General features: G+C 35.1%; 3 protein-coding genes across 3 annotated transcripts; 1 reads left to right on the forward strand and 2 right to left on the reverse strand.

Moving 5' to 3' along the window:
- On the reverse strand, positions 1-2,529 carry LOC138333048 (uncharacterized). The gene is made up of 3 exons (XM_069281154.1): positions 2,404-2,529; positions 1,511-1,995; positions 1-932 (listed from the first exon to the last, which is right to left on the reverse strand). Exons 2-3 carry the CDS (start codon positions 1,992-1,994, stop codon positions 556-558), a joined length of 861 nt encoding a protein of 286 aa, XP_069137255.1. The 5' UTR covers position 1,995; positions 2,404-2,529; the 3' UTR covers positions 1-555.
- Positions 2,477-15,404, forward strand: LOC138333046 (T-complex protein 1 subunit gamma-like). The gene is made up of 17 exons (XM_069281152.1): positions 2,477-2,572; positions 2,655-2,716; positions 4,428-4,478; positions 5,991-6,053; positions 7,459-7,555; positions 9,119-9,239; positions 9,580-9,660; positions 10,145-10,250; positions 10,393-10,475; positions 11,081-11,147; positions 11,296-11,330; positions 11,982-12,161; positions 12,575-12,673; positions 13,197-13,383; positions 13,985-14,125; positions 14,477-14,608; positions 14,889-15,404. The coding sequence occupies exons 1-17, from the start codon at positions 2,539-2,541 to the stop codon at positions 15,009-15,011; spliced, it is 1,662 nt and encodes a 553-aa protein (XP_069137253.1). The 5' UTR covers positions 2,477-2,538; the 3' UTR covers positions 15,012-15,404.
- Positions 15,405-15,542: 138 nt separating this feature from the next.
- Positions 15,543-20,559, reverse strand: LOC138333047 (uncharacterized). The gene is made up of 2 exons (XM_069281153.1): positions 20,536-20,559; positions 15,543-18,333 (listed from the first exon to the last, which is right to left on the reverse strand). Exon 2 carries the CDS (start codon positions 18,330-18,332, stop codon positions 17,358-17,360), a length of 975 nt encoding a protein of 324 aa, XP_069137254.1. The 5' UTR covers position 18,333; positions 20,536-20,559; the 3' UTR covers positions 15,543-17,357.
- Between the last annotated feature and the right edge of the window lie 3,443 nt (positions 20,560-24,002).

Below are 24,002 nucleotides of genomic sequence, written 5' to 3' on the forward strand. Positions count from 1 at the left end.
TTTATATACATGTAGCTACGTTCTCTTCTTTATCACAGCCATATGCTTCTTCACTTGAAGTGCTTTATTAATAAAATATACACTTTGTGTAGCAAATCCAATACAAAAGTGTAGAACTTGTATAAGTTAAAATTTCAGTGTCAATGGATTATAACTATTCTTTTCTAAAATGGTAGACATTCAGTAAGTAAATGACACCATCGTTCCCTACACTAAAATGTTTTATATCTGTAAAATAATTGATGTAAACTATGCCAGTTTTCTGTTCACAGGTTCAAGTTCTATTTTGTCTATTAGAGTAAACATTATAATTCGGATGTAAAAGATACTCTGCAGAGGAAACTTTTCTTAAATCTTGAAAAAATTCAGTCTGCAATGATCAGTTTGATTAAAAAACAATCAAAGTTTGTATTTGACCTTAACCTTATTTTAATAACTTCCCTGCAGTGATATCTCCAGTAAAGTTTTAATTATTGAGGAATGATACTATTTTACATGGTAACTTTCCACCCCTGTAACTCTTGTAAAAGAGATATTTGACTATTTAACTTGGGTTCAGCCTGATTTCAGTAACTCTTCTGCCTTTTTATCTCGTACACTGACACAGTTATTGTCAAGAATGTAGAAGCGGTACGGTTTGTCTACAAATTCCTCAGCATACCCTATGTTGATTCGTTTACTGACCACTACAGATTGGTCACTAACTTTGTCTCCGGCCACCATCCAGATGTCGGGACAACTGACCAAGTCCTGTTTGTTTATTGTGTTCTTGGAGATGGCAAGAGCCTGACAGAATTTTGAGGGACCATTACATAGTTCCTTGGTCTTCAAGGCTTTCGCCCCTTCCTTTCGTTGGTTACTACGGTTACATGTCATGGTTTCAATCCCCTGAAGAGGCTCAATGGCGCGAAGTAAAACTGCTGCCCCTTCACCTACAACAGATATAAATAAAGGCAAAGGTATTGTACCCACATGAAAAATATTTTTTCTGTCTCAATAAATTATATTATTAATACACATTTTCGTTTTACAATTTAAATATTGACAATTATTGCAAGACATTAGACCCTACCACCACCAGCACAAGTACAGGTCTTTCATAGTTGTTCTAAAAAGGCTATATCTTTCCTGGAACCATAATTATAAACATATCATATTAAACTAGTATACTTTGTAAGGATCCTAAGTTATCCTGAACATGTTGTTGTTGATATTACTTCTTCATCTCACAAGATCTCTTTAAAATTCAGTTGAGATCTGCAAGAAACCTTTTTGAAATAATTAAAGGTCAAAGAGGTGACAGTGCTAACGTTTGTACAATTGAACCAATTGAAACCCTTAGTGACGCTAAAATCACATGTAGATTTTGGCACATTCTACAGAAAGATGGCCAGAATTACACATGGAAGGATGTATTGCTAGACTTACGGTAAGCCCCCCCCCCCCCATCTTCACATAAACAGGTCTACAAAAGCAAGTATCATAGATATTCTACAAAGGCTATACCTACCCTCACTGGAAATATTAAAACAGCAGTACATGCCATAGATGTTATATACATAGGCAGTTCCTGGTTCCATAAACATAGCGCTGTTTTTCTCTGTCTTCTTGCCTTTGTAAGAATGTGCAGCCTTATCCTCGCTGCCCAAATATGCCTCCGTCTCGACTACTCTCCCACAAAGTAAACGGCCGGACATCGGACACCTTCGTACTAGCACCTGTCCAAGCAAATTCCGTGCTAGTTCTAAACATGATGTTTTGTAGAATGAAGAAGGAAGTCTTTTATCAGCTTCAAACCCAGAACTTGCTTTTGTATCAACAGAACTTGTTGTGTCTTGATGAGATGGTCCAGGATTCAAATGGTCCAACTTCCCTGCGTCAAAATAAGGACTTTTCACACATTTTGCTTTATCAGTTTCTTCGTCAAAACATTGTTTCTTTTTCAAACTTGAATCTGACCTGGATACTTTGGCTTTCCTTTTTGAAGTAGGCATCCTAAAATAAGAATATTAGATGCATAAAATCACATGTCAGAAAACAAAATAAAAAGAGACTCAAACACAAGATTATATTTTCTTCAATCATTTTATATCTATATGCTATATATAAATGTGAAAAATTCATATTTTTTCATAATCTAGTTTTAATTTTCATCTGCTATGGCATTTAGCTTTGTAAATCAAAAGTTACATTGTAAATGTCTGGCATTTTTTGCCCAAAATTTGGGGGATTCGATCACTACTGTAAAGGACGCACTGACCAGCTGCTGGTTTGTAGTTGCATTCGTCTGACTCTCAAAAAATCACAGTCATAAAATTAAATGGCATTACTACTATCATAAACCGATCGTAACAATAACGATGCTATTGAATTGACTGAAGTTGTGAGATGACTTTTCAGTACCTGTAATCTGTAGCTTTCTAACAAAGTGGTCGGTACTTCCTAAACATGCTGACTTGACACCGGTTTGTTTTGGTGCTAGAGTAACCTCCCGTAGCTCGAAAGGTGGCGCTTCATTTCCGGTTTAGAAAAACAAGCATGATTGGGGGACAAGGCAACATCATCGTTCTTAGTAAGTATTTATCCTATTTCTAACGCTTTGAATTGTGTTTCTTCAATTACATTTGGTAAATAAATATTTCATTTCTTTACAGACCAGAACACAAAACGGGAATCTGGAAAGAAAGTCCAACAAGGCAACATCGCAGCCGGCAAAGTAAGCAAGCATGGTTCTCACATGGTCTCCATGGCCGTCACAGAAGCTTCCAGACTTGTCCAGATTCGTCTGAGTCAGAACATGTTTTGATATTTTTGTCTCACTTTTGAATTGTTTATTTTCAAACTAGATGATTGGTAACCTATAGCATCGTAATCTTGGTGATTTAAATCTTAAAAAAATAAATGATTAGTCTAAAATAAAATCATAGGAATGTTGAACTTGAAGTAAAGTTGAACTAGAAACTAGAAGATTTAAGATTTTTAGAAACATTCTTGTGCAAAAAATATCTGTATTATATAGTATTATATTTATTAACGGCAAGTAATATGTACATCGAATTTAAATGTATTCAATGTAGAATTTTGTCAATGATATTTTTCAAAATAATTTATTTGTGTCTATTTCATATTTTAATTTAAATTAGGCCTATAAAATTAAGAAGCTAACAATTTTGGGTTTTTGTTTTGTTATTTCTTGAAAATGCCTTACTTTGTATTTGCCATTTTTTCTTTTTCTTTCTCGCCATAATGACTACCCATAGCACTTGAAAAATTGTAACAAAATGGCGTGGGGGAGTGTAGTAGTGAACCAAGATGTATAGTTGTGGACCAAAAGTCAGCCATATTTTAACTAGATGTACTCATGACGCATTAATCTGTTACAGTAAACATGCCTATGCCTTTAAAAGGTTGGACACAACCCTGCATAATCAAAAAGTTATCCAAACGAGGAATTCTGTGAAAGAAAAATGCATGAAGTTGTTTTTAAACATTTTAAAAAAAGAAAGGCCTAGTAATTTTGACATAGCACCATTACTAACATAACTTAGTAAATTATTATTCAAAATGGAACAAAGCTTCACTGACTCAGTTTTGGTAAAAGTCACAAACTAAACATCTCCGTGGCATACTATGGGGCTAAAAATAGAACACAAGTAAACTCCTTCAACCATGACATTTGCATTGAATTTCCCTGATAACTATACACTGAAGTCACTAGAGAACACCTAAATTGTCATCTTATGATAAAGCGAGACAACAGAATTTGATAGTTCATGCACAGAAACATAGTCTTAAATTAGTTGTAAGACATTCTAAAAATTATGACTACCTTTTTTTGATAACAACGTTTTAAACATTATTATGTATTTTCCTTTCACAGAATTCCTCATTTGAGTAACTAAATGATTACTAAAATGGGTAATTGTTTACCCATATGCAGGATTGTGCCTAACCTGTTGGTGGCTTTTAACCTTTATGACACATTATTATGTCATGATTAACATGTGAAGAAAAGACTCGCATGTTCATGTAATCATGGAATACAATGCTGATGTTTGAGGCATCACATGTTATAAAACATTGTTACTGTCAACGCAACAATAGTGTGAACGGTTTCGGTTACCTTGGTCAGCAATCATCTTCTGTTACACCTATAGTCAAGTGCTATCCCCTTAAAATACCCAGTTAACCCAATATAGATATTTCATCCAAGGAGTTAGATTTCATTGTGAGACATATGTAGTATTATTAGTAATTTCCTATGATAGTGACATAGAAAATGGATAATTGTTGTCATAATTAAATATGATAGTGAGAAACAAGAAAATGGATAATTGTTGTCATAATTAAATATGATAGTGAGAAAAATGAATTGTAAGAATAAAATTCATATAGAAATTTGCATTTGATGTAATGTTATGTTGTAGGCTATAGCAGATATCATCAGAACATGTCTTGGACCCAAGTCTATGTTAAAGGTAGGTAAACTAGTCCATAGTGTGGGGCTGATTTTGATCCGTTATAAATGGGCATGATCTTCTCAAAGACAATCAGTAGTGAAAAGTAATAATCAAATAGTAAAGATCATAATGAGGAAAAACGGTATAAAGCTAGTATATTAATAATCCGAAATAAAAGGCCAAAATAAATTCAAAGTAAAATCAAAATCATTTCTATGGAATATATATTCAGCCACTATAGGGCCTTCTTCAGTCCGAAATAGTAAAGAGATCACTTGATATGCATATTATATTCTGTTCTGTAACTTCAGTATAAAATTTGAATGCAAGAATTCATTTCAAAGCATAGATATAACACATAATAAAGTATAAACTAAAACAATACTTCTTCAAAGTTGTGTCCGTCTGAAAATAAAACTACCAGATCATATGGTCTCAAATCAGTATTTAGTAGGTTGTCCTTTACCGATTATCCATTTTGATTTTAAGACTTAATATTCCCAACACAACACTATACCATAACCAATGTCGATAGCTGTATCAATGGATTTATACAGTACAAGTTTGTCTAATACTGTTAACAACTTTCTTTCGCATTCCATTTAATTTCGTGATCAAAGTAAAGATGCAAAAGTTTCTCTCTGCAAATTGATATATTCCACAATTCTTGCACAATTAAATTCAAAGATGTTTCTATTCAATTTTAAATCTGAGAAAATTGATGTCTGTGAAAATGTTTTGAAACGGTAATTGTGAAATTAAGTAGCTGCTAGTGTTGGGAATTGGTTGCAATTTTATGATTGATCATCAGTTTTGTGTAGCCAATTGATGAATGGTTAAAATCGATTAAATTTTTCTTTGGTCCCACTATGAAGACTTTGTACATTTTCCAGGAAAATCCTACAAACTTTCTTCTACACATGTTGCCATGGTCTTAGGTCGCTTTATTTTTAAAAACAAAATTATAATCCTCTGAATGTTTACATTACTACTATGCGTATACTCTTAAATTCGGTTAGACATTTGAAATTTGAAATTATATGAGCGAAAACACACACAAGCGATTGACTTCGAAAAGTATTCTACGACATTTCATGCACATATATTACTGATTGGCTATTTATACACTTTCATTTATCATGATGTCAGAGAATTCCGACAATCTCAATTACAGATTTCTTACTCGATTAATTGGTCTAACACCCCATCCATACCAACGATACTTGATGAACTCTATTGATCCGAACACAACTAGTAGCTATATAGCTGCGAAAGAAAGTTGCTTTACAGTACCTGTTCTCCTCTGAATATATCTCATAATTATTGTGTTTCATACATGTGTGATTTTCTTTAATTTGGCCTAGATACACATCCATTTAATAAAATTTGAAAAGACCAAAATTTTTCTAGAATCTGAAAATATGTAATATTGTTAAGGACATGATGACAATAAATAGGATCAGAGATTTCTTGTCTGAAAATTTGTTTGATATGTTGTTTCAATTAGAAATTTATTTTAATTTTAAAAAGATGTTGATGGACCCTATGGGAGGGATTGTGATGACCAACGATGGAAATGCCATTCTCCGTGAAGTAAGTATATAATTCCAACCTACAGGAAGCTCAATGGATGAAACCATGAAGTCTTTTAAAGGTAGGTTTCGCCCAACCAAATAAATATTTTTTTGTGAAATGCGATAAGCGGAAGAAAAGATGAAAAAACATATTAAAATATCTCAATTTAATTTCTTTATGTGTTTGAGATTGAACAAATGTGTCTTGAATACATAATTGAAGGAAATCCTTGATTTATTACGGTGTCCGTCAGACAAAATAATATGCAAATGAAGCTGCGATGGATTGTGTTGTCGAAGTTTGGCGCATGCGCATTGTCACGCACTAAAAGCAAACAAAATGTCTGAACGAAAGTGTGTGCGATGAAAAAAATATATCTGAATCGGCAACAAAGTGGAGGAAATAATAATGGATTCGGTAGCACCCTAGGATATCTATAGGGAATTAAATTCAGAGATGGCATGTAGCAATAGAAGAAACAGAAGCCACATCTCAAGCGGAACTTGCCGGGATCTGTTGGGACTCGTGTAACGGCATTGCACGTGGTGAGTTAAATTTCAACACATATGCCAGCGCACAAACAGCCGCAGACTAACTACATGTATATTTGGTGTACAAAGTTAGCGAGCGTATGTAAGTACCATGAAGTGTTTTAGATTATATGATATGTATAAACAGTCCCTCGCACTTCGATTTGCTGTTATTTTTTTTTTTTTTTTTTACTAAACATGCCGTGGCAAGACTGTCACTTCTATCTGACATTTTGTTGCACGCTTCCGTTTGTTGCTGCGGCCTCGTTTTGGAAAAAATATGTCATGTTCTATGTAAAGCTTGACTTCGCTCTATTTTTAGAGGAGTATTTTCCTGGTCAAGCTAGGCAACTGACCACCCATATTGTTCGCTGTATGCATTGAAAATGATCTGAAGATTATATCTATGTATAGGATAAATTTCAATTTCGTAGTCTTTATATTCATTGGGCGAAACCTACCTTTAATATTAAAAGGAGTCCTTGAGGTTGAGGACTATTAGACTCAATAAAATTCAAATGTTTAATTTCTTTTCAAACTTATTGAATTAGAAATAAGTGAATTGAACTGAGAGATTGTATTTCAATGCAACAATGAAAACTTTGAAAAGATTGACAAGAAGGATAATGGTTGTATTTCAGTGCAATAATTTAAAGATTGACAAGAACGATAACCTTTACAGCACACTACTGTTTGAATTAGACAATATGCCGAAAAATAATAATCTTGCCCTGAAATACACATAAAAATGAAAATATAATGAAATTTTCTGCTGATGAAATTAAACAATTATACGGAACACTTTAGATATTCTTACTAATGGACTCATTGTAATAGCTATTGTATCCTGAAAATATAAGGCCAGGTTTCACGTTACCTGTTTGTCCTTTTAGATCAATGTCCAACATCCAGCCGCCAAGTCCATGATAGAAGTAGCTCGCACACAAGATGAGGAGGTCGGTGATGGAACTACATCAGTCATCATTCTTGGTAAGTTAATGTTGACTATACTATTGTTTTTGTCTAGGCCTATCGACTGAATGTAGTTGTGATGTTTTTTCAAAGTGTTCCAAGCAGAATAGACAGGCATGTACAGTATATGTGTCAGAAATTAAAAATCTGCAGTCGAGTTATAGATACTTCACCCCTGACAATGACGTAGTCTCAAGTGACCTTTTCTAATCGCCTTTTGTCCATCGTCGTGCGTCGTCCGTCGTATGTCCGTAAAAATTTACATTTTTGACTTCTTCTCCAAAACTGTTGAAGCAATTTCAATGAAATTTTGCACAAACCTTGTAAGGCATAAGGCCAATCAAAATTGTGAATTATATGGTCCCCACCCCCAGGGAGCTATGGGAGGGGCCAAAAGGGGTAAAATTGACTAAAATTTCAAAAATCTTCGTCTTCACTCAAAGATGTGATGGAAATAAATACTCATCATAGATAGAAAGGTCCTAAGGTCCTTTACAAAAATTGTGAATTATATGACCCTGGGGTCTCAGGTTTCCCCCTGGGGAGGGGGTTAAGTTTACTATAGTTTATATAGGAAAAACACATTTAGGACCATTATTTGCTTAGTTTTCATAGGAAATTAGTCAATCTGGGTTAGAATTATTAGCCTGAGATAGCATTTTAACATCATTATCCATATTGGTCCTGACCGACCCCCCAGGGGCCAGAGGGGTGGGGACAAAAGGGGTCAAAATGGATAACATTTCAAAAATCTTTCTTCTGAATTCACAGATTTGATGGAACCAAATAATCTTCATAGATTAAAAAGTCAAATTTATAAAATCACTGACTGGCTTCAAGGGCCTGATTGGCCAATATATAGTGTTTATATGCATGCATGTCTTTGTTTCATTCTGTATCTGAACTCAGGTGACCGTTAAGGCCCATGGGCCTCTTGTTTTCTTTCTTTTTCAGCTACAAAAGTTACTTACTTTACACCATTACCAACATTGAAAAGTTTGAGCTTCATATTTTACTTCAAGATAAAAATATTAAAAATGATTAATTGCTTCCTGAAAAAATTCCATGGCACAATGCCCTATATGGAATGAAGTACTGATCATGTGTGGCATGTACCAAAAACAAAAGAAGTTATTTATATGCATTTTTGTGTTAATTAGACTCCTATATAAAGATGATAAACTTCAGTTATTGTTCAAAAGAAGGATATCATTTATGCTCTGTAGGCAATGGAGCATCTTACACCAATAATACAATAAATGTTGTTTATGTTGTTGATAAACAGCGAGAGAGATGCTGTCTCAGGTGGCATCTTACACCAATAATACAATAAATGTTGTTTATGTTGTTGATAAACAGCGGGAGAGATGCTGTCTCAGGTGGCATCTTACACCAATAATACAATAAATGTTATTTATGTTGTTGATAAACAGCGAGAGAGATGCTGTCTCAGGTCGCATCTTACACCAATAATACAATAAATGTTGTTTATGTTGTTGATAAACAGCGAGAGGGATGCTGTCTCAGGTGGCATCTTACACCAATAATACAATAAATGTTGTTTATGTTGTTGATAAACAGCGGGAGAGATGCTGTCTCAGGCCCTTCCCTTCCTAGAGCAACAGATGCATCCAACAGTCATCATCAGTGCATTTAGACAGGCCCTTGAAGATCTTGTCGACATCCTCCGCACACAAGTCAGGTAAATGTTTATCAGATTATCAGTGTATTTGATAAAGGATAAATACACTGATATGGTCAACATTAAAAGATGAAGGTTGATATAATAAGAAACTTGTTCAAGTTTTGGATGCTTTAGCTTGGATTTAGAGAAAGTGTGAGAGAATATTGACTAAATATACAGTTGTTGTCTGTTTACTTCATCAACCTGCCAAGATTATAATTGAAGCTAGACACAAGACTAATTGCACATTTATTGTAAGTTGTATGATTGTCATAAATTTTCCTGCTTTGGCATTCTAGCGACTTTGTTTTCAAAATAAAATTTAACTTCTGTAACCAAACTCCTGTTTTATTTCTAGTGTACCAGTGGATCTGACCAATAAAGATGACATGATGAAAATTGTCAAAAGTTGTGTGGGCACAAAGTTTATTAGTAAATGGTAGGTATAGAGGTTTTGTATGTATAATATGGAAGTTCAGTGCATTAATCCTTAGCACAGTACTGTGTATCAAGGACTCTACAACCAGTTAACTTATTTTCGTCTTTTTCATTTTTAGCTGTTTAAGCATATACCACTACCCAGCTTCAGGACAAAGAATTGTTTAAGGCACAGAGAAATATTTTTAGTATAACATTAAACATGTACCAATACCCTGCTTCAGGACACATATTTTGTTTTAGGAGCACCAAATGTAGAGCTGATTTGAATAAGGCTGAAAGGAAATCCAAACTTTGATACAAGTGGTTTGATTTTTCTGGTCAGGAATATTTTAATTTTATATATTACCCATGAATACCAACTAATGTGACGATAGTGGGAAAGAGTCATAAGACATGTACTAATGTCATGGTGTAAAATGATTAATCTGATCAATGTTTGATTGTCACATGAGTATTTGTAAACTTGTTATATTTGGTTATAGGTCAGACCTTGCCTGCCAGATAGCATTAGAAGCCACGGCTACAGTTGCTATGGAGGAAAACGGCAGAAAAGAAATTGACATCAAGCGCTACGCAAAGGTGGAAAAGGTACAAATGGAAATTAATTCAATAGTAATAATTCTTGTTTTGTAGTAAGCAATAAAATCTGGAGTAAGCATTTACTTGATAACTTAACATTTCTTTACTATATATTCTACCAAGCTTATGTACATTTGTATTTTGTTTCTAGGTACCAGGTGGGACCATGGAAGATTCTAAAGTGTTGAAGGGAGTTATGTTAAATAAAGATGTTGTTCATCCAAAAATGAAAAGGTGAGCTCAACTGTTTGTACCTCTTCATCCTTTTACATTTGTGTTTGTATATCAGATCTAAATAATCTCCTTTGTTTGGGGTGTACAACTCTTGATGGTTGGTAAATGGAGATGGAAACCTGACATATTCTGTATTTGTGTATTACAGACTTATCTCCCCCTGTGGGTAGGTATTGGTAGTGACGTTATGTGTTTGAGAGTGTAATGTCATATTTTTCGAAGAAAACATCGTGAATTGCACCCACTAATTAATGACGTCACAATGGCTACCTACCCACAAGGGAGCTAACTCTGTAATATGTAAAGACAGAATAAAGAAATGATCAAATCTTAGTGTTAAAACTTGGTGTTAAAATTTATTGCTATGTTTGATGTTAGCTTTACAAAACATACATAACAAACATAACTTCAAAAAAAATATTATAATTACTTTGATCTTTATAGTTCATTTTCTGAAATGATTTGTTAACATGTGTTGAATAACAAATGTATTTGCTTTAACTTTCTTTATTCGTTCTTGCAGAAGATCTTTTTTAAGTCAGATATTGCTTTAAGCTTGCTGCATATTATCCACTTACTTGATCATTCATTCTTTGTTAATTCAGGAGGATAGAAAACCCTAGAATTATTTTACTGGACTGCACATTAGAATACAAGAAAGGTGAAAGTCAGGTAAGATGAATTCATAGTTATTTCAAAATTGTAATTTCTTTTTATTGTTTTAATTCTTAAATTAACAAATGTAAAAAGAATACCAAATCATGTGAAAAACTTTTGATTTCTACATGTTTTATTGCATAGCCTTCTTTTTTCATTTCAGACAAATATTGAAATAACAAAGGAAGAAGATTTCGCGTAAGTTTTTAAGAATAGAACAATTATACAGTAATGCCAGTCTGACTATTATATACCACTAGACATAAATTTTCACATAATGCAAATAATTGCAAAACCGTATTTGAATGCACAGTTATCAGTAAAGACTTCTGGTCATAACTTTAGGTATTTCCGAGTGTGTTGAAAATAACAATGGCACAAACTATTGTACTTGTGTAATTAAAGTGAGTTACATTGACTTATTTGGATCAGGGGCTAATCACTGGTCAATACAAATGTGAACAAATTTCCAGAATTTATACAGATTTCAGTATTTTGGAAATATCTTCTATCCTATATGCTTATACTAAAATTATTCAAAACAGCTGTTTCAGTATTTGTAAGCCTCCAACTCTCTCATATGCTGGCATGATTTAGTTTCTTCGTGGTTTACAAATGTTGAGAGAAAGAATTATCATGAAATCGGGGCACATTTTGTCCCTCCAAAAGAAATATTGTTTTAATGTTAAAAGATGGAAAAATTATAACAGTGATTAAATTTTAGCTTATCAGCAGCCAGTTGATTACACAATTTATTGTAAATATTGAATTAATCTTCTTTTTAAATTTTTATGAAAATAGAAAATATGACTATTTAATCTTAACTATGAATTAATGTTTCTGTTATAGTAAGATTCTTATGCTAGAAGAAGAATATGTAAAGAGAGTTTGCGATGAAGTGCTTGCCTTTAAGCCTGACCTTGTCATCACAGAGAAGGGCGTGTCAGATCTAGCTCAACATTTCTTTGTCAAGGCAGGTGTCAGTGTAATCCGCCGCGTCAGAAAGTCTGACAATAACAGGATCGCCAGGTATGTAAATGATTTATTCTGAGTATAACAGGATCTACAAGTATGTTAACGATTTATACTGAATATAACAGGATCTACAAGTATGTTAACGATTTATACTGAATATAACAGGATCTACAAGTATGTTAACGATTTATACTGAATATAAGACACAAGAACATACAATTTGTTCCCAATAGAAATAAATGTTAATTACTGGTAAACAATGTTTGATACAATTATCTTGTGAAATGTAATTGAAAGAAATATTTAGTATTCTTATTTTAATTTAAATGTTGTTGGGTTTTTTTTAATTTAGAGAGGTGACAGTTTATTATATAGTGTTTCGACATTGTCTTCAGTAAGGCCTAATCTTCCTTAATTCTATAAGGTCTCGGTGAATCTTATTCACACTTTTTGTGGTCCTTTTACAGAGCCTGTGGTGGCACCATTGTTAACCGCACTGATGAGATCAAGGAGGAAGATGTTGGAACACAATGTGGCCTCTTCAACATTGAGAAATTTGGCGATGAGTAGGTTTTCTCAGTATTTTTATTCCACAAACATTTTGATAGCATGTCACATACTTTCCATATTTTGCTTTATGAAATAAGAATATGTTTAAGTATAATTCAAATATTCTATTCTTTGAAGAAATATATATCCCAATGATATATTAATACAATTGCTTGAAATTCATTTTTGTCTCCATATGTATAACACATAAAAACAACGACACCAATCTGATAATCTGTTAACTTGTACATCAAAGTATCACTATCAAGTTCAGCTACTTGATATACAGCTCCTCCTTAGAAGATCACACAATTTGAAAATAAAACATGTTCATAAATAACACACAATAAATTAATTATGGTTATTACAGTACTTTTCAAAGTCATGATTCATATAAGATGTCTGTAATGTGTGTGTATAACGAACTATGTTTATAAAGAAGTAATTTGATTGGTTCCAGAGGTTCACTATAACCATGTTTTACTGTATACCATTTGAGATTTGTGATTGAGCTGATAAGTTTTTATCCACCATATACAGGTACTTCACCTTCCTAGTGGAGTGTAAGGACCCTAAGGCCTGTACCATTCTCCTGCGAGGAGCTAGTAAAGACATATTGATGGAGGTGGAGAGGAATCTACAGGACGCTATGAATGTCGCCCGTAATGTGATGACTGAACCTCTACTGGTTCCAGGGGGTGGGGCAGCAGAAATGGCCCTCTCACAGGTAAGTCTCTACTGGTCCCAGGGGGTGGGCCAGCAGAAAAGGCCCTCTCAGCGAGGTGTCTCTACTGGTCCCAGGGGTCAGGGCAGCAGAAATAGCCCTTTCACAGGTAGGTCTCTACTGTCTAGGGGAGCGGGACAGCAGAAATGACCCTCTTACAGGTACATCCACTACTGTTCCTAGGGGATGGGGCAGAAATAGACTTCTTGCAAGTCCCTGGGGCATGGTAACGTATAAACTCAAATGTATAATTGTGTACAAGTGTTATACTACCAACAATCAGATTAATCCAGATTCCAAATTTTCCATTACTCAAGAGAAAAGTTCTTGCACTATATTTGAGGTGGTCAGTGTAGTGTTACATGTAGATGGGCAGTCACATGAACAACAAATCTCTAACTAAGCATACTGTTTCTTGTTGTTTGTTATTTGTGACAGTCTAAAAGTTCAAATAATATGGCTATTTCAAAGGAGAATTGGATAAAACTGTGTTCTTAAATTTGTTACTAAAATAACCAATATACTATCTAACTAATGTATTTCAACTACATATTGTTTTATAGTTTGAATATAAAATGTACATTAAACATTTCTTTATATGCAGGCCTTAACTGAGAAGGCCAAGAGTATCACTGGAGTCCAGCAGTGGCCATACCGTGCAGTAGCCAAAGGTTTAGAGGTCATTCCAAGGACACTCATCCAAAACTGTGGAAGCAACCCTATCAGAATTCTCACAGCTCTCAGGGTAGGTACACTTGGCACAAAATGTTGTAACTAGTGTGTAACAAACCACACTCAAATTATACAGCAGTGAGCTTCATTATATCTGTGTCTTACTCTACTTAATTCACTTTGGCCCAAAGCTCATCTTCAGGTTTCCAATGGCTTCTGTATATGGTCTGTCATCCATTTGTATGTGATACTAAAAGAATCGAACTTCCCACTGAAATAGAAATAGTAACTCATGTTTGGTTTCATATGTTGTTAAATAACTTAACTTCTTGGTTGCAAGTTACAACCAATACAGGATGTTTGTATTCCATGCTGGATCAAGCTATAAAACATTCCTAACCCGATCATTGTTTATCATTAATAGGCCAAACATGCCGCTCCGAACGGTACATCCTGGGGCGTGGACGGAGAAAATGGCAAGATTGTAGACATGAAGGACTACGGAATTTGGGAACCATTCGCCGTAAAAGTGCAAACAATCAAGACTGCTTTAGAGGTAAGGTTCATTGATTGGATTATCAACAAGGTGAAATTACTGATATTCCTAAACAATGCAGAATTTTATACTGTTTGGTATCACAAATAATTAGAAGGGTTATAATTAAACCAAAAAAATCTACAGGCTTCAAAAATGTATGTATCAAAGTAAATGTATCAAACTTTTGAAGGGCTCTATTTGTATATGTAACATTGTTGTAGATTTGGACTGATTTACAGCATTGATTGTAGGATATTTAATATATTAAAATATTTACAAATTCAAATTTTGTTCACAGACTGCTGTGTTACTGTTAAGAATTGACGACATTGTTTCTGGGACAAAGAAGATGTCCGAGGCTGATATGCCCGCCCCACGACAGAAAGATGAGGAAGCAGCACCTCAACCAGAACCAGAATAAACAAAGGCACTTGATAGGATTAACACTGAACAAAAGGAAAATGTACAAAAAAATATTATCTTTGGAATTCCATGGCATTCTCAAACTGATCTGCATTAAAACCAATGAAAACTTGTGTTCATACTATTTTCTCATCAGCGAAATGCAATATTCAAAAACTTCATGAAGTGTATAATTTCATTCATAGAACTGTAAGTCTTAAAGGAAACAAAGTGAACTTTGATAGTGCTCGCTACAAAAGATTTCTATCGGAACTTGACAACTGTTGGTGGAACCACTAAACAGTGAAAGAGTGCTTTATTTATTTGTGATGATTGTCTAAGTGAAACCCAGCTATATACATGTTTGTCTTTTTATATCATTAAGAACAAAGGATTAAAACTGTGATCCCAAGGCTTTCGTTCCTTGTTTTATTTAACCAGTCGTCATCTGCTGCAGCATTCAATTCATCATCTGTCTCATCCTCTATATGCAGGGGTTACTATCACTGACATTATATCCACCTCTGGACTATTTCATAGTAAAACCAAAGGCAGTTCAGAAGAAAAAATCTGACCAATGCAAGGCCTGCAAAGACTTCCTTTGAAGACAACATTGGTAGTGGCGCCCAACTTCCAAGGCAAACAGTCAACCACAGAACAGTGTACCGTTATGATTCTTTTGAGGTACATCAACGGACTAAATTACCTGATCTGTTGCCTCCAGTTTTACTACAAGATAGCCCAGGGATGGCTATAATGTCAGTGATAGTAACACCTGGAGTATTCAATTCTACCCAACCCCGATTTCTCAAAACAAAATGAAAAATTGAAAAACTTACATAAGTCTACTTTTGTTTTGAGAAATCAGAGCCAGCTTCATTTGTTGATTTGATAGTTTCATGGAACTGTGGTAGACAATACCATTGGATTAATTAGTTGAATGAATAATCGATAGAGGAATGTCCTCTAGAAAACACAAATATGAACGATAATGATACATTCTTGTATAACCCTGAAATATTTGTGTGTACTTTCTTTCATGGTTTGGAGTGTTGATATAATTTCACAGATAAAATAATTCCATGGTTACAGACTAGCTGATGGATCAATAGTGACTGTTATGTATACAACATTTGTTGTTTTTATATTCGTGGTTCCACAGCAACCAATGCACATTCCTACACAACGACTTTTTCATGTTATACAGTATTGAAAGCATTATGCTGAATGTCCTATTAACAAGGAAGTTGTACAGGGATCACATCCCTTGCGATGTCTTGCATGTACAAACATGTTTTGGGGGAGTCTACAGTATGTTGGTGTTGTGTCTCTTTGTGATATTGAAGTTCTTACCCAAATTGTTGTGCTATCAGACTGAAGTCAGAACCTTTCTCATAAAGGCAAGCATTTAACTTGGAGACTCAGTTATGTCAAGAGAGACAAAAGAAAGTGAGTTTGTTACAAGAAAAGAAGAGAAAATACCCCAAATGTATTTCCCTTTTACAGTACTGTTATGTATTGGGGGTAGCAAGAACAATTCTTGAACCTTACTAGTAACTGCAAGATATTATTGAAAGCAAGATAGACGCAAGCACACCATATACTGCCAATCACAAACAATTACCATTAATGTAGCTGTATTGTCAAACAATAAAATCTCTTTCAGTCTTTGGAGTTTAAGATGGTTCTGATATCAGGATTTGTTCTTCAGTCCTTTAATCATATAACATGAAGCTTAACATTGCAAGCAAAATAAGTTTACAATCTTGTTTCCTTCTCTCTCTCTCTTTCACCATGACAAAGTAAGCTTGTGTGATTTTATGGTCAAAAGTTAGAATTAACAATTACTGATCATGGGCCAGGGATGCCTACGGATTATTTATGGAACCGGGTTATGGATCAAAGTACTGAAAGTACTTTATCGCTGAATTTTCTAAAGTAATTGAAACTACGCTGGTGGAGACAAGAGCAGTAGCTGAGATACAACAAAAGAGTGTATATATCAAATAGTTACCTATAAATTGTTCTAAACATTTAAAATCATTGCCATTTTACAACTAGGGACGCGGTCTACATGTCTTTTCTCACTCAGTGTTCCATCCATATAATCAAACTAAACAAAGATTCCGTTTTCCTCACCACTGATATTCATATATATGTTTCAAAATGACAAAGAACTCAACCGAGCTATGAGTGTTAACCCTAATTGTGGATTTTGTTCTGCTGAGGATTTGGTCCATAATGTGTCGTATCACTGAGAATTCGGTCCTTATATTCACACTCTGCTGGTCCCATTTGCCGTTTGAGATATAGTCCACAGACAAGTATTCTCCAAATATTACTGAGAATTTCCACTATTGTATTCCTAACTGAGTATTTCGTCCATGAGTGTTGCATTGCTTTTTATATCATCAAATAGACTAGGTAAAGCATTATATTTCCTACTCCAACTTTCCCACCAGAATGGATGTCTAAATACAAGTTGATGAGTTCTTTTTAATCTTTCCTCGTATTCACAATATCTATAAACAGAATCTGCAACTCTATCTAGTTTATGTGGTTGAAACTGTACGTTTCGTATATTGTTTATCAATTTTGAATCAAGAAGAAAGTCGAGAACAGCGAACTCGCAACCTTCACAGTTCATAGTTAGTAGATCCACGTCAAAGAACCCGAGTCCAATTCCTAGGAAAAATGGACGGGCACCAACCAAACGAATATTGACGTCTGCGTTAATCGTATTAAAACTCGAGGTACCATCCATACTCAGTTTTACTGATGTCTTAGCACTTTTATTTCCAATGCCGAAATTGAAGATTAAAACATTCGATAGGTGCTGGAATCTGTTGACAAGTTTTATGTAGAATTCATACACGGGTTCGACCATAATGTAACGTTTTGGCTGATAACGTGAGATCAAATTATCGGCATCTTCGCCTAAGTAGCCACCCAGCTCAATAACGGTACTTCTATTATCTAGGTAAGAATGTGACGTCCAGCGATCAGGTTTAAACATTTTAGTTTTTAAACGCCCATGTTTTCTCTGTGTGTCCGCCGATCTGTTACATGCCATAATTCTGTCCCTTTCCTCGGTGGTAAACGTCACAACGTCGTTGTCTCTCATTAAAGAAACGTCGTGCACGAATGACGTCATGTCGTCATCCTCGCATGCGCTTGATAGTCTGAGAAGTCGTAAGGCCTTGACCTTGCCGGAGACGATGACCTCAAACATTTTTGTTGTGTATACAGCCCACATGGTAACCAGTAATAACGCCAATAATGTCCATCCCAACGTCGTTCTGACGGAAACTTTAGCTTTGGGCTTAGGCCTACCCTTCATTCTGAAAAGAGAAGACGTAAGTATTTAGTAACAACAGCCCATTTAGGAACATAATCATCGTGCACCGTCCGTCGTCCGTCAACTTTTAATTTAAACTTCTTCTCAATAACCGAAAGGCCCAGAGTACTGATATTTGGCCTGCAGCATGCTGGGATGAAGGGCTACCAAGTTTGTTCAAATGAATGACCTTGACTTTTGATCAAGGTCACATGGGTCAAATAGACTAAAATATTTAAACGACTTCTTCTGATTAACTAAGAGGCATATAGACCTGATATTAGGCATGTGACATGCTGGGATGAAGGGCTATCACGTTTGTTCAAATGAATGACATTGACCTTCATTTTATGTCAAATTCATCAAATTAAAGAGTTCTTTGTATTGCCTTACTTGTTTGCCATTACTACATTCTTTAAGGTGTTGTATTGTGCAAATAGTCAGAGGCCCATTGGCCTCTTGTTATCTCTTAGTGATGTCAATTGAATGTTAAGGATATAAACCTTTAATTGCATTATGTTATCGATTTACTTAAGTGGAACAAAACTTGTCTTAAATGCATTATGTGTTTTCGTTTCCACCGCCGACAGAGTAAATGATACTCATCATTAAGACATTTGATCAATAACTTTTTTGTTTTATCATTTACATGTATATATATGTCTAATTAACACAAAACATAATATAATTTAGAATTGATTTATATTTCTTTTGGTGACTACGCAAATGATACTTCATTCCATATAGGACATAGTGTCATGGACTTTATTTCCGGGACGCCATTAATTATTTTTGATATTTTTGTCTTGAAATAAATGTACAATTAGAAGCTCAAACGTTTCAATAGTGGTAATGGAGCAAAGAAAGTAACTTTTGTAACTGCATGAAAATTCCTATTTGTCTTCTCGTGTTTTTGATAGAGAAAAATACACAAGAGAGAAAAGAATTGTATGTAGTGATAAAAATCACCTTAATTAGAGGAAATAGGATTTAATGTCAAAACGGTTTGCTATACCCCGTGTATTTTCCAACTTCTATTACAGGGATATATTAAGATTATTTAAGGATTAACTTGAATCGATTATTATGTTATGGAGATATAACACAAAAATCTGAGTGTACTCTAAATAAACCGCGAAGTGGTTTATGGTGAGAGTACAATAAGATTTTTATGTTATATCTCCATAACATAAAAAACTATTCAAATTAATCCTTATAATTCAATTTACTAAAGATAATCTCTTTAATATTCAAAATTCATCTTGGGACTCTTTTGTCTATGAAATCATTACGCCGTCATCTCAGCCAATTAGAAGCAACGTTACAAACGGCGACGCCATTTTTTCCTTTATGGGCTGATAAAGTAAATTTTTAAGCCAATGGCAATGCTTGTAACAAGCAAAATTCAATTATTTGTTTTTCTTGATAGACTCTACTCTTTATGCACAAAACTTAAACTACATATATACCAGCAGTGTGTGCAGATTAATTTATTATTTTGTTTTTGTCACAGTGGGTGATTTAGATATCCATACCAAATATAGAATGATTAATAGGGCCGTTTGTACATGTAAATATCAAAGGGCTGAAAAGGCATGCTGTTTACGTTGTACCTTCTATGTCTTAGTAATATCATAATGGTTCAACCAATTAAACTAAAATACATGTGGGTCGGGAGGGTAGTTGTACCTTCTATGTCTTAGTTATATCATAATGGTTCAACCAATTAAACTAAAATACATGTGGGTCGGGAGGGTAGTTGTACCTTCTATGTCTTAGTAATATCATAATGGTTCAACCAATTAAACTAAAAATACATGTGGGTCGGGAGAGTAGTTGTACCTTCTATGTCATATAATATCATAATGGTTCAACCAATTAAACTAAAATACATGTGGGTCGGGAGGGTATAACGTTAACGTTAGTACAGTACTTGTAAGCTGTAGCCTTTCAAACGTTATAGTCTTTTAAAAGTATTGTTACATTACCTATACCAACGATTCCCAGTCCCAGTAAATCATTAGTAACCAGATATAATATATAAAGTTACATTACCTATACCAGCGATTCTCAGTCCTAGTCAATCATTAGTAACCAGATATGATATATAAACGTATCGTTACATTACCTTTACCAGCGATTCCCAGTCCTAGTAAATCATTAGTAACCAGATATAATATATAAAAGTATTAAATTGTTACATTACCTATACCAGCGATTCCCAGTCCTAGTAAATCATTAGTCACCAGATGTAATATATAAACGTATCGTTACATTACCTTTACCAGCGATTCCCAGTCCTAGTAAATCATTAGTAACCAGATATAATATATAAAAGTATTAAATTGTTACATTACCTATACCAGCGATTCCTAGTCCTAGTAAATCATTAGTAACCAGATATAATATATAAAAGTATTGTTACATTACCTATACCAGCGATTCCCAGTCCTAGTAAATCATTAGTAACCAGATATAATATATAAACGTATTGTTACATTACCTATACCAGCGATTCCCAGTCCTAGTAAATCATTAGTAACCAGATATAATATATAAAGTTACATTACCTATACCAGCGATTCCCAGTCCTAGTCAATCATTAGTAACCAGATATAATATATAAAAGTATTGTTACATTACCTATACCAGCAATTCCCAGTCCTAGTAAATCATTAGTAACTAGATATAATATGTAAAAGTATTGTTACATTACCTATACCAGCTGTGATTGGTGATCTCAACGCACAATACGACACACTACCTGTGTCGTACCCAGCGCGTCGTAAGCAAAGCCTATTTCACGAATTCATTTCGGCCAACAACCCCATCCCGGTCAACAAATCGAGTCTATGTAGTGGCCTTCCCTACACATTTTTACCTCTTGAAACTACCATTGATTATATCCTTGTGACAGACACGATGCTCGACTGCATTCAATCATGCAGAGTCTTTTCCTCTGCCGATGCCGATATCGCCTCTGATCATGCAATTTTGGAATGCGTTCTTAAATCACCTCTGATCTACGTCTCCTATCCCTACCACACATCCTCTTTGGAGTAAATGTTATATAGATCAGCTAATCACGTAACAGCTAGCAGTCGACTATATGTTACAGTCTTTTCAAGATTTCGAAATTAATGCACCAGCAGATATTGACAGATTCCATGTTTTTATCACCGACACACTGATCGCTTGTGCACATTCATATATCCCAACCTCAAGATACAACCCGCGCCTGAAGCCTTACTGGAATAGTAACGTTAAATCAGCCCACAAGGCTGCCCGTGCGCGACGAAGAGAGTGGATCGCAGAAGGTAAACCAAGGGGATCCGATCATCATTCATACCGGGAATATAAGCTTGCTAAACGTGTTTTCAAGAATACCCAACGCGCAGCCTACCATGAATATCTACGAAATCTCCACCAAGATCTGAACGACGCTGCAGACGGTGATAGTAAGACGTTTTGGAAAGCCCTGAAGCTTTTAAAGGGTCCTTCACGCCTTAGTGTCTCGCCATTTAAGGTTGGTGACGAAACTTTACGTTCTCCAATTGATGTCGCGCAGGCGTTTGGTAATTACTTCCAGTCAGTGTATAAGGCTAATTCTGAGCCGACAGATCTGTCCGACGACGCTGATCCTGATGACCCTAAGGACGCTTTCGATCACGACGAGCTTAATAGGAATATAACCTTCGACGAGGTTGAACGTGCTATCCGTGGTCTCAAACTTAAAAAGGCACCAGGGATTGACCGTATCCAAAACGAGCATTTACGATATGGAGGACGAACACTGATATTGTGTCTTCAAAAACTGTTCACTAAATGCCTTGAGTACGAATACGTGCCCGAAGTATGGAAACGAGGCAAAATTCTCCCCATATTCAAAGGAGGTAATAAGTCTCGCGGCGATACTGCTAGCTACAGGCCAATCATTCTCTTATGTTGTACATACAGGGGCGTAGCTAGAGTCTTTTACATGTGCAAGCCCAGGCGAGGGGTCTGGGGGCCGCCTAGGCCCCCAGCGGGTCCAGGGCAGCGCCCTGGTTAGGGGGTTCAGGGGGGCGAAGCCCCCCGACGGAAAATCGTTTTAAGGAAATGTTTAGCACCGAAAATGATATTTGATAATGCTTGGTATTGCTAAACTATATTTATTAAAATCAAAGGTATAGGACTGTTTTCTACCTGTACCTGATAATTATGTGTTAATGTTTAGTACTTAAAAAGTATATGAAAATCTCATGATAAGTCCTGCATGTATCTTGAGTGACTCTAATGGGATTTGATGATAGATTGACGGAACTTTCTTACGTTATCGAATTTTTTTATGTGTAAAAATCGAATTATACATATATGTGAAAAAATGAATGAATATAAAAACAGCGCCTCATATTGTAAGGCATAAAAGTCGCACTGATTGAAAAAATAGTATTTTGTCTTCTTAAAGTCTTTCTTGACGGGAAGTTTTAATTCTCTATACAATGTATCGCTCCAACAAGAGTATGTGTCAGTAGATTGTGCATTTACTAAATAGAATCTTTTCCGCTAAGCCTGCCTATATTATAAGTTTTTTTTGTCTAATATATAGACTTTATATTTGGCAAAAAATAAATAAAAAGCCTAATAATATAAGCAGGTTTTAGCGGACTATCTAAGTAGAATCTACTCTGTGTCACTATAATTTGCGAGGTGTCACTTTCGATATTTCATCTGTCGTCCTTTGACTTTGCGTGTCTTTCGTTTTAATATTGAACAAGCCATCTTGTGTCTTAGAAGATTCATATTAACGCATAACGTATTTTTCAGTATTATTAATTTTAGATAAATCATCTACGTAAACGTTTAGGTTATTTTACTTTGATTTTAATTTACATTCAAGACTTTGACGGATCTACATAGATGTTTTAACTTTACAAGACAATGAGTAACCCATACTAGGATTTTTTATGTGCAAGCCCGGGCTTTTTTTTAAAGAGCAAGCTACGCCCCTGACATATAAACTCTTTGAAACGGTAGTCAACAACAGGATACCGGAAAACTTAAAAACTTCTCCTATACCGTTTCCAAATGACCAACAAAACGGTTTCCGCAAGTCCCTCAGCTATACAACTGCTACCTTTTCTCTTCAAGAAACTATCTTTCATAACATTGAGTCGGGAAGCAAAGTGTTTATCTCATTCTTGGATATAAAGAAGGCCTTCGATACCGTCTGGCACACAGGCCTTTTTCGTAAACTCTGTAGTATCGGCATCACACAGGCCGGCTGCTTAACACCATTCGCGCCTCGTACAAGGATATGTTAAGCGCCGTGACGTGGCATGGTATGACGTCACATTGGTTTCCTGTTGAATCTGGAGTCAGGCAAGGTGGTGTCTTATCTACCTTTCTCTACCAAACGTTTATTGATAACCTACTCGATTGTCTAGAAAAGAGTCAACACGGTGCCTCTATCGGTAGGATTACCTCTGGGAACCCAACTCTGGCAGACGATATTGCACTAATCAGCACTTCTCCACAATCGCTTCAACACCTATTGAACATTTGTCAGGTATACAGCACTAAGTGGAAGTTCGAATTCGATGATTCAAAGTGTAAAATTATAGTAATAGGAAACTACATTCCAAGAAATCCGATGGAAACATGGACACTAGGCCTTCATACCATTAAAATTTC

Source organism: Argopecten irradians, chromosome 10 (assembly GCF_041381155.1).
Source record: "Argopecten irradians isolate NY chromosome 10, Ai_NY, whole genome shotgun sequence".
NCBI lineage: Eukaryota > Metazoa > Mollusca > Bivalvia > Pectinida > Pectinidae > Argopecten > Argopecten irradians.

Bases quoted from the DNA above. Each gene is read 5' to 3' on its own strand.
- LOC138333047 (XM_069281153.1), bottom strand. From the start codon at position 18,332: ATGAAGGGTAGGCCTAAGCCCAAAGCTAAAGTTTCCGTCAGAACGACG.
- LOC138333048 (XM_069281154.1), bottom strand. From the start codon at position 1,994: ATGCCTACTTCAAAAAGGAAAGCCAAAGTATCCAGGTCAGATTCAAGT. The intron at 933-1,510 runs GTAGGTATAGCC...TATCTGTTGTAG, and splicing joins TTTTAATATTTCCAGTGAGG to GTGAAGGGGCAGCAGTTTTA.
- LOC138333046 (XM_069281152.1), top strand. From the start codon at position 2,539: ATGATTGGGGGACAAGGCAACATCATCGTTCTTA. The intron at 9,661-10,144 runs GTAGGTATAGAG...ATTTGGTTATAG, and splicing joins ACAAAGTTTATTAGTAAATG to GTCAGACCTTGCCTGCCAGA. The intron at 12,162-12,574 runs GTATGTAAATGA...GTCCTTTTACAG, and splicing joins GACAATAACAGGATCGCCAG to AGCCTGTGGTGGCACCATTG.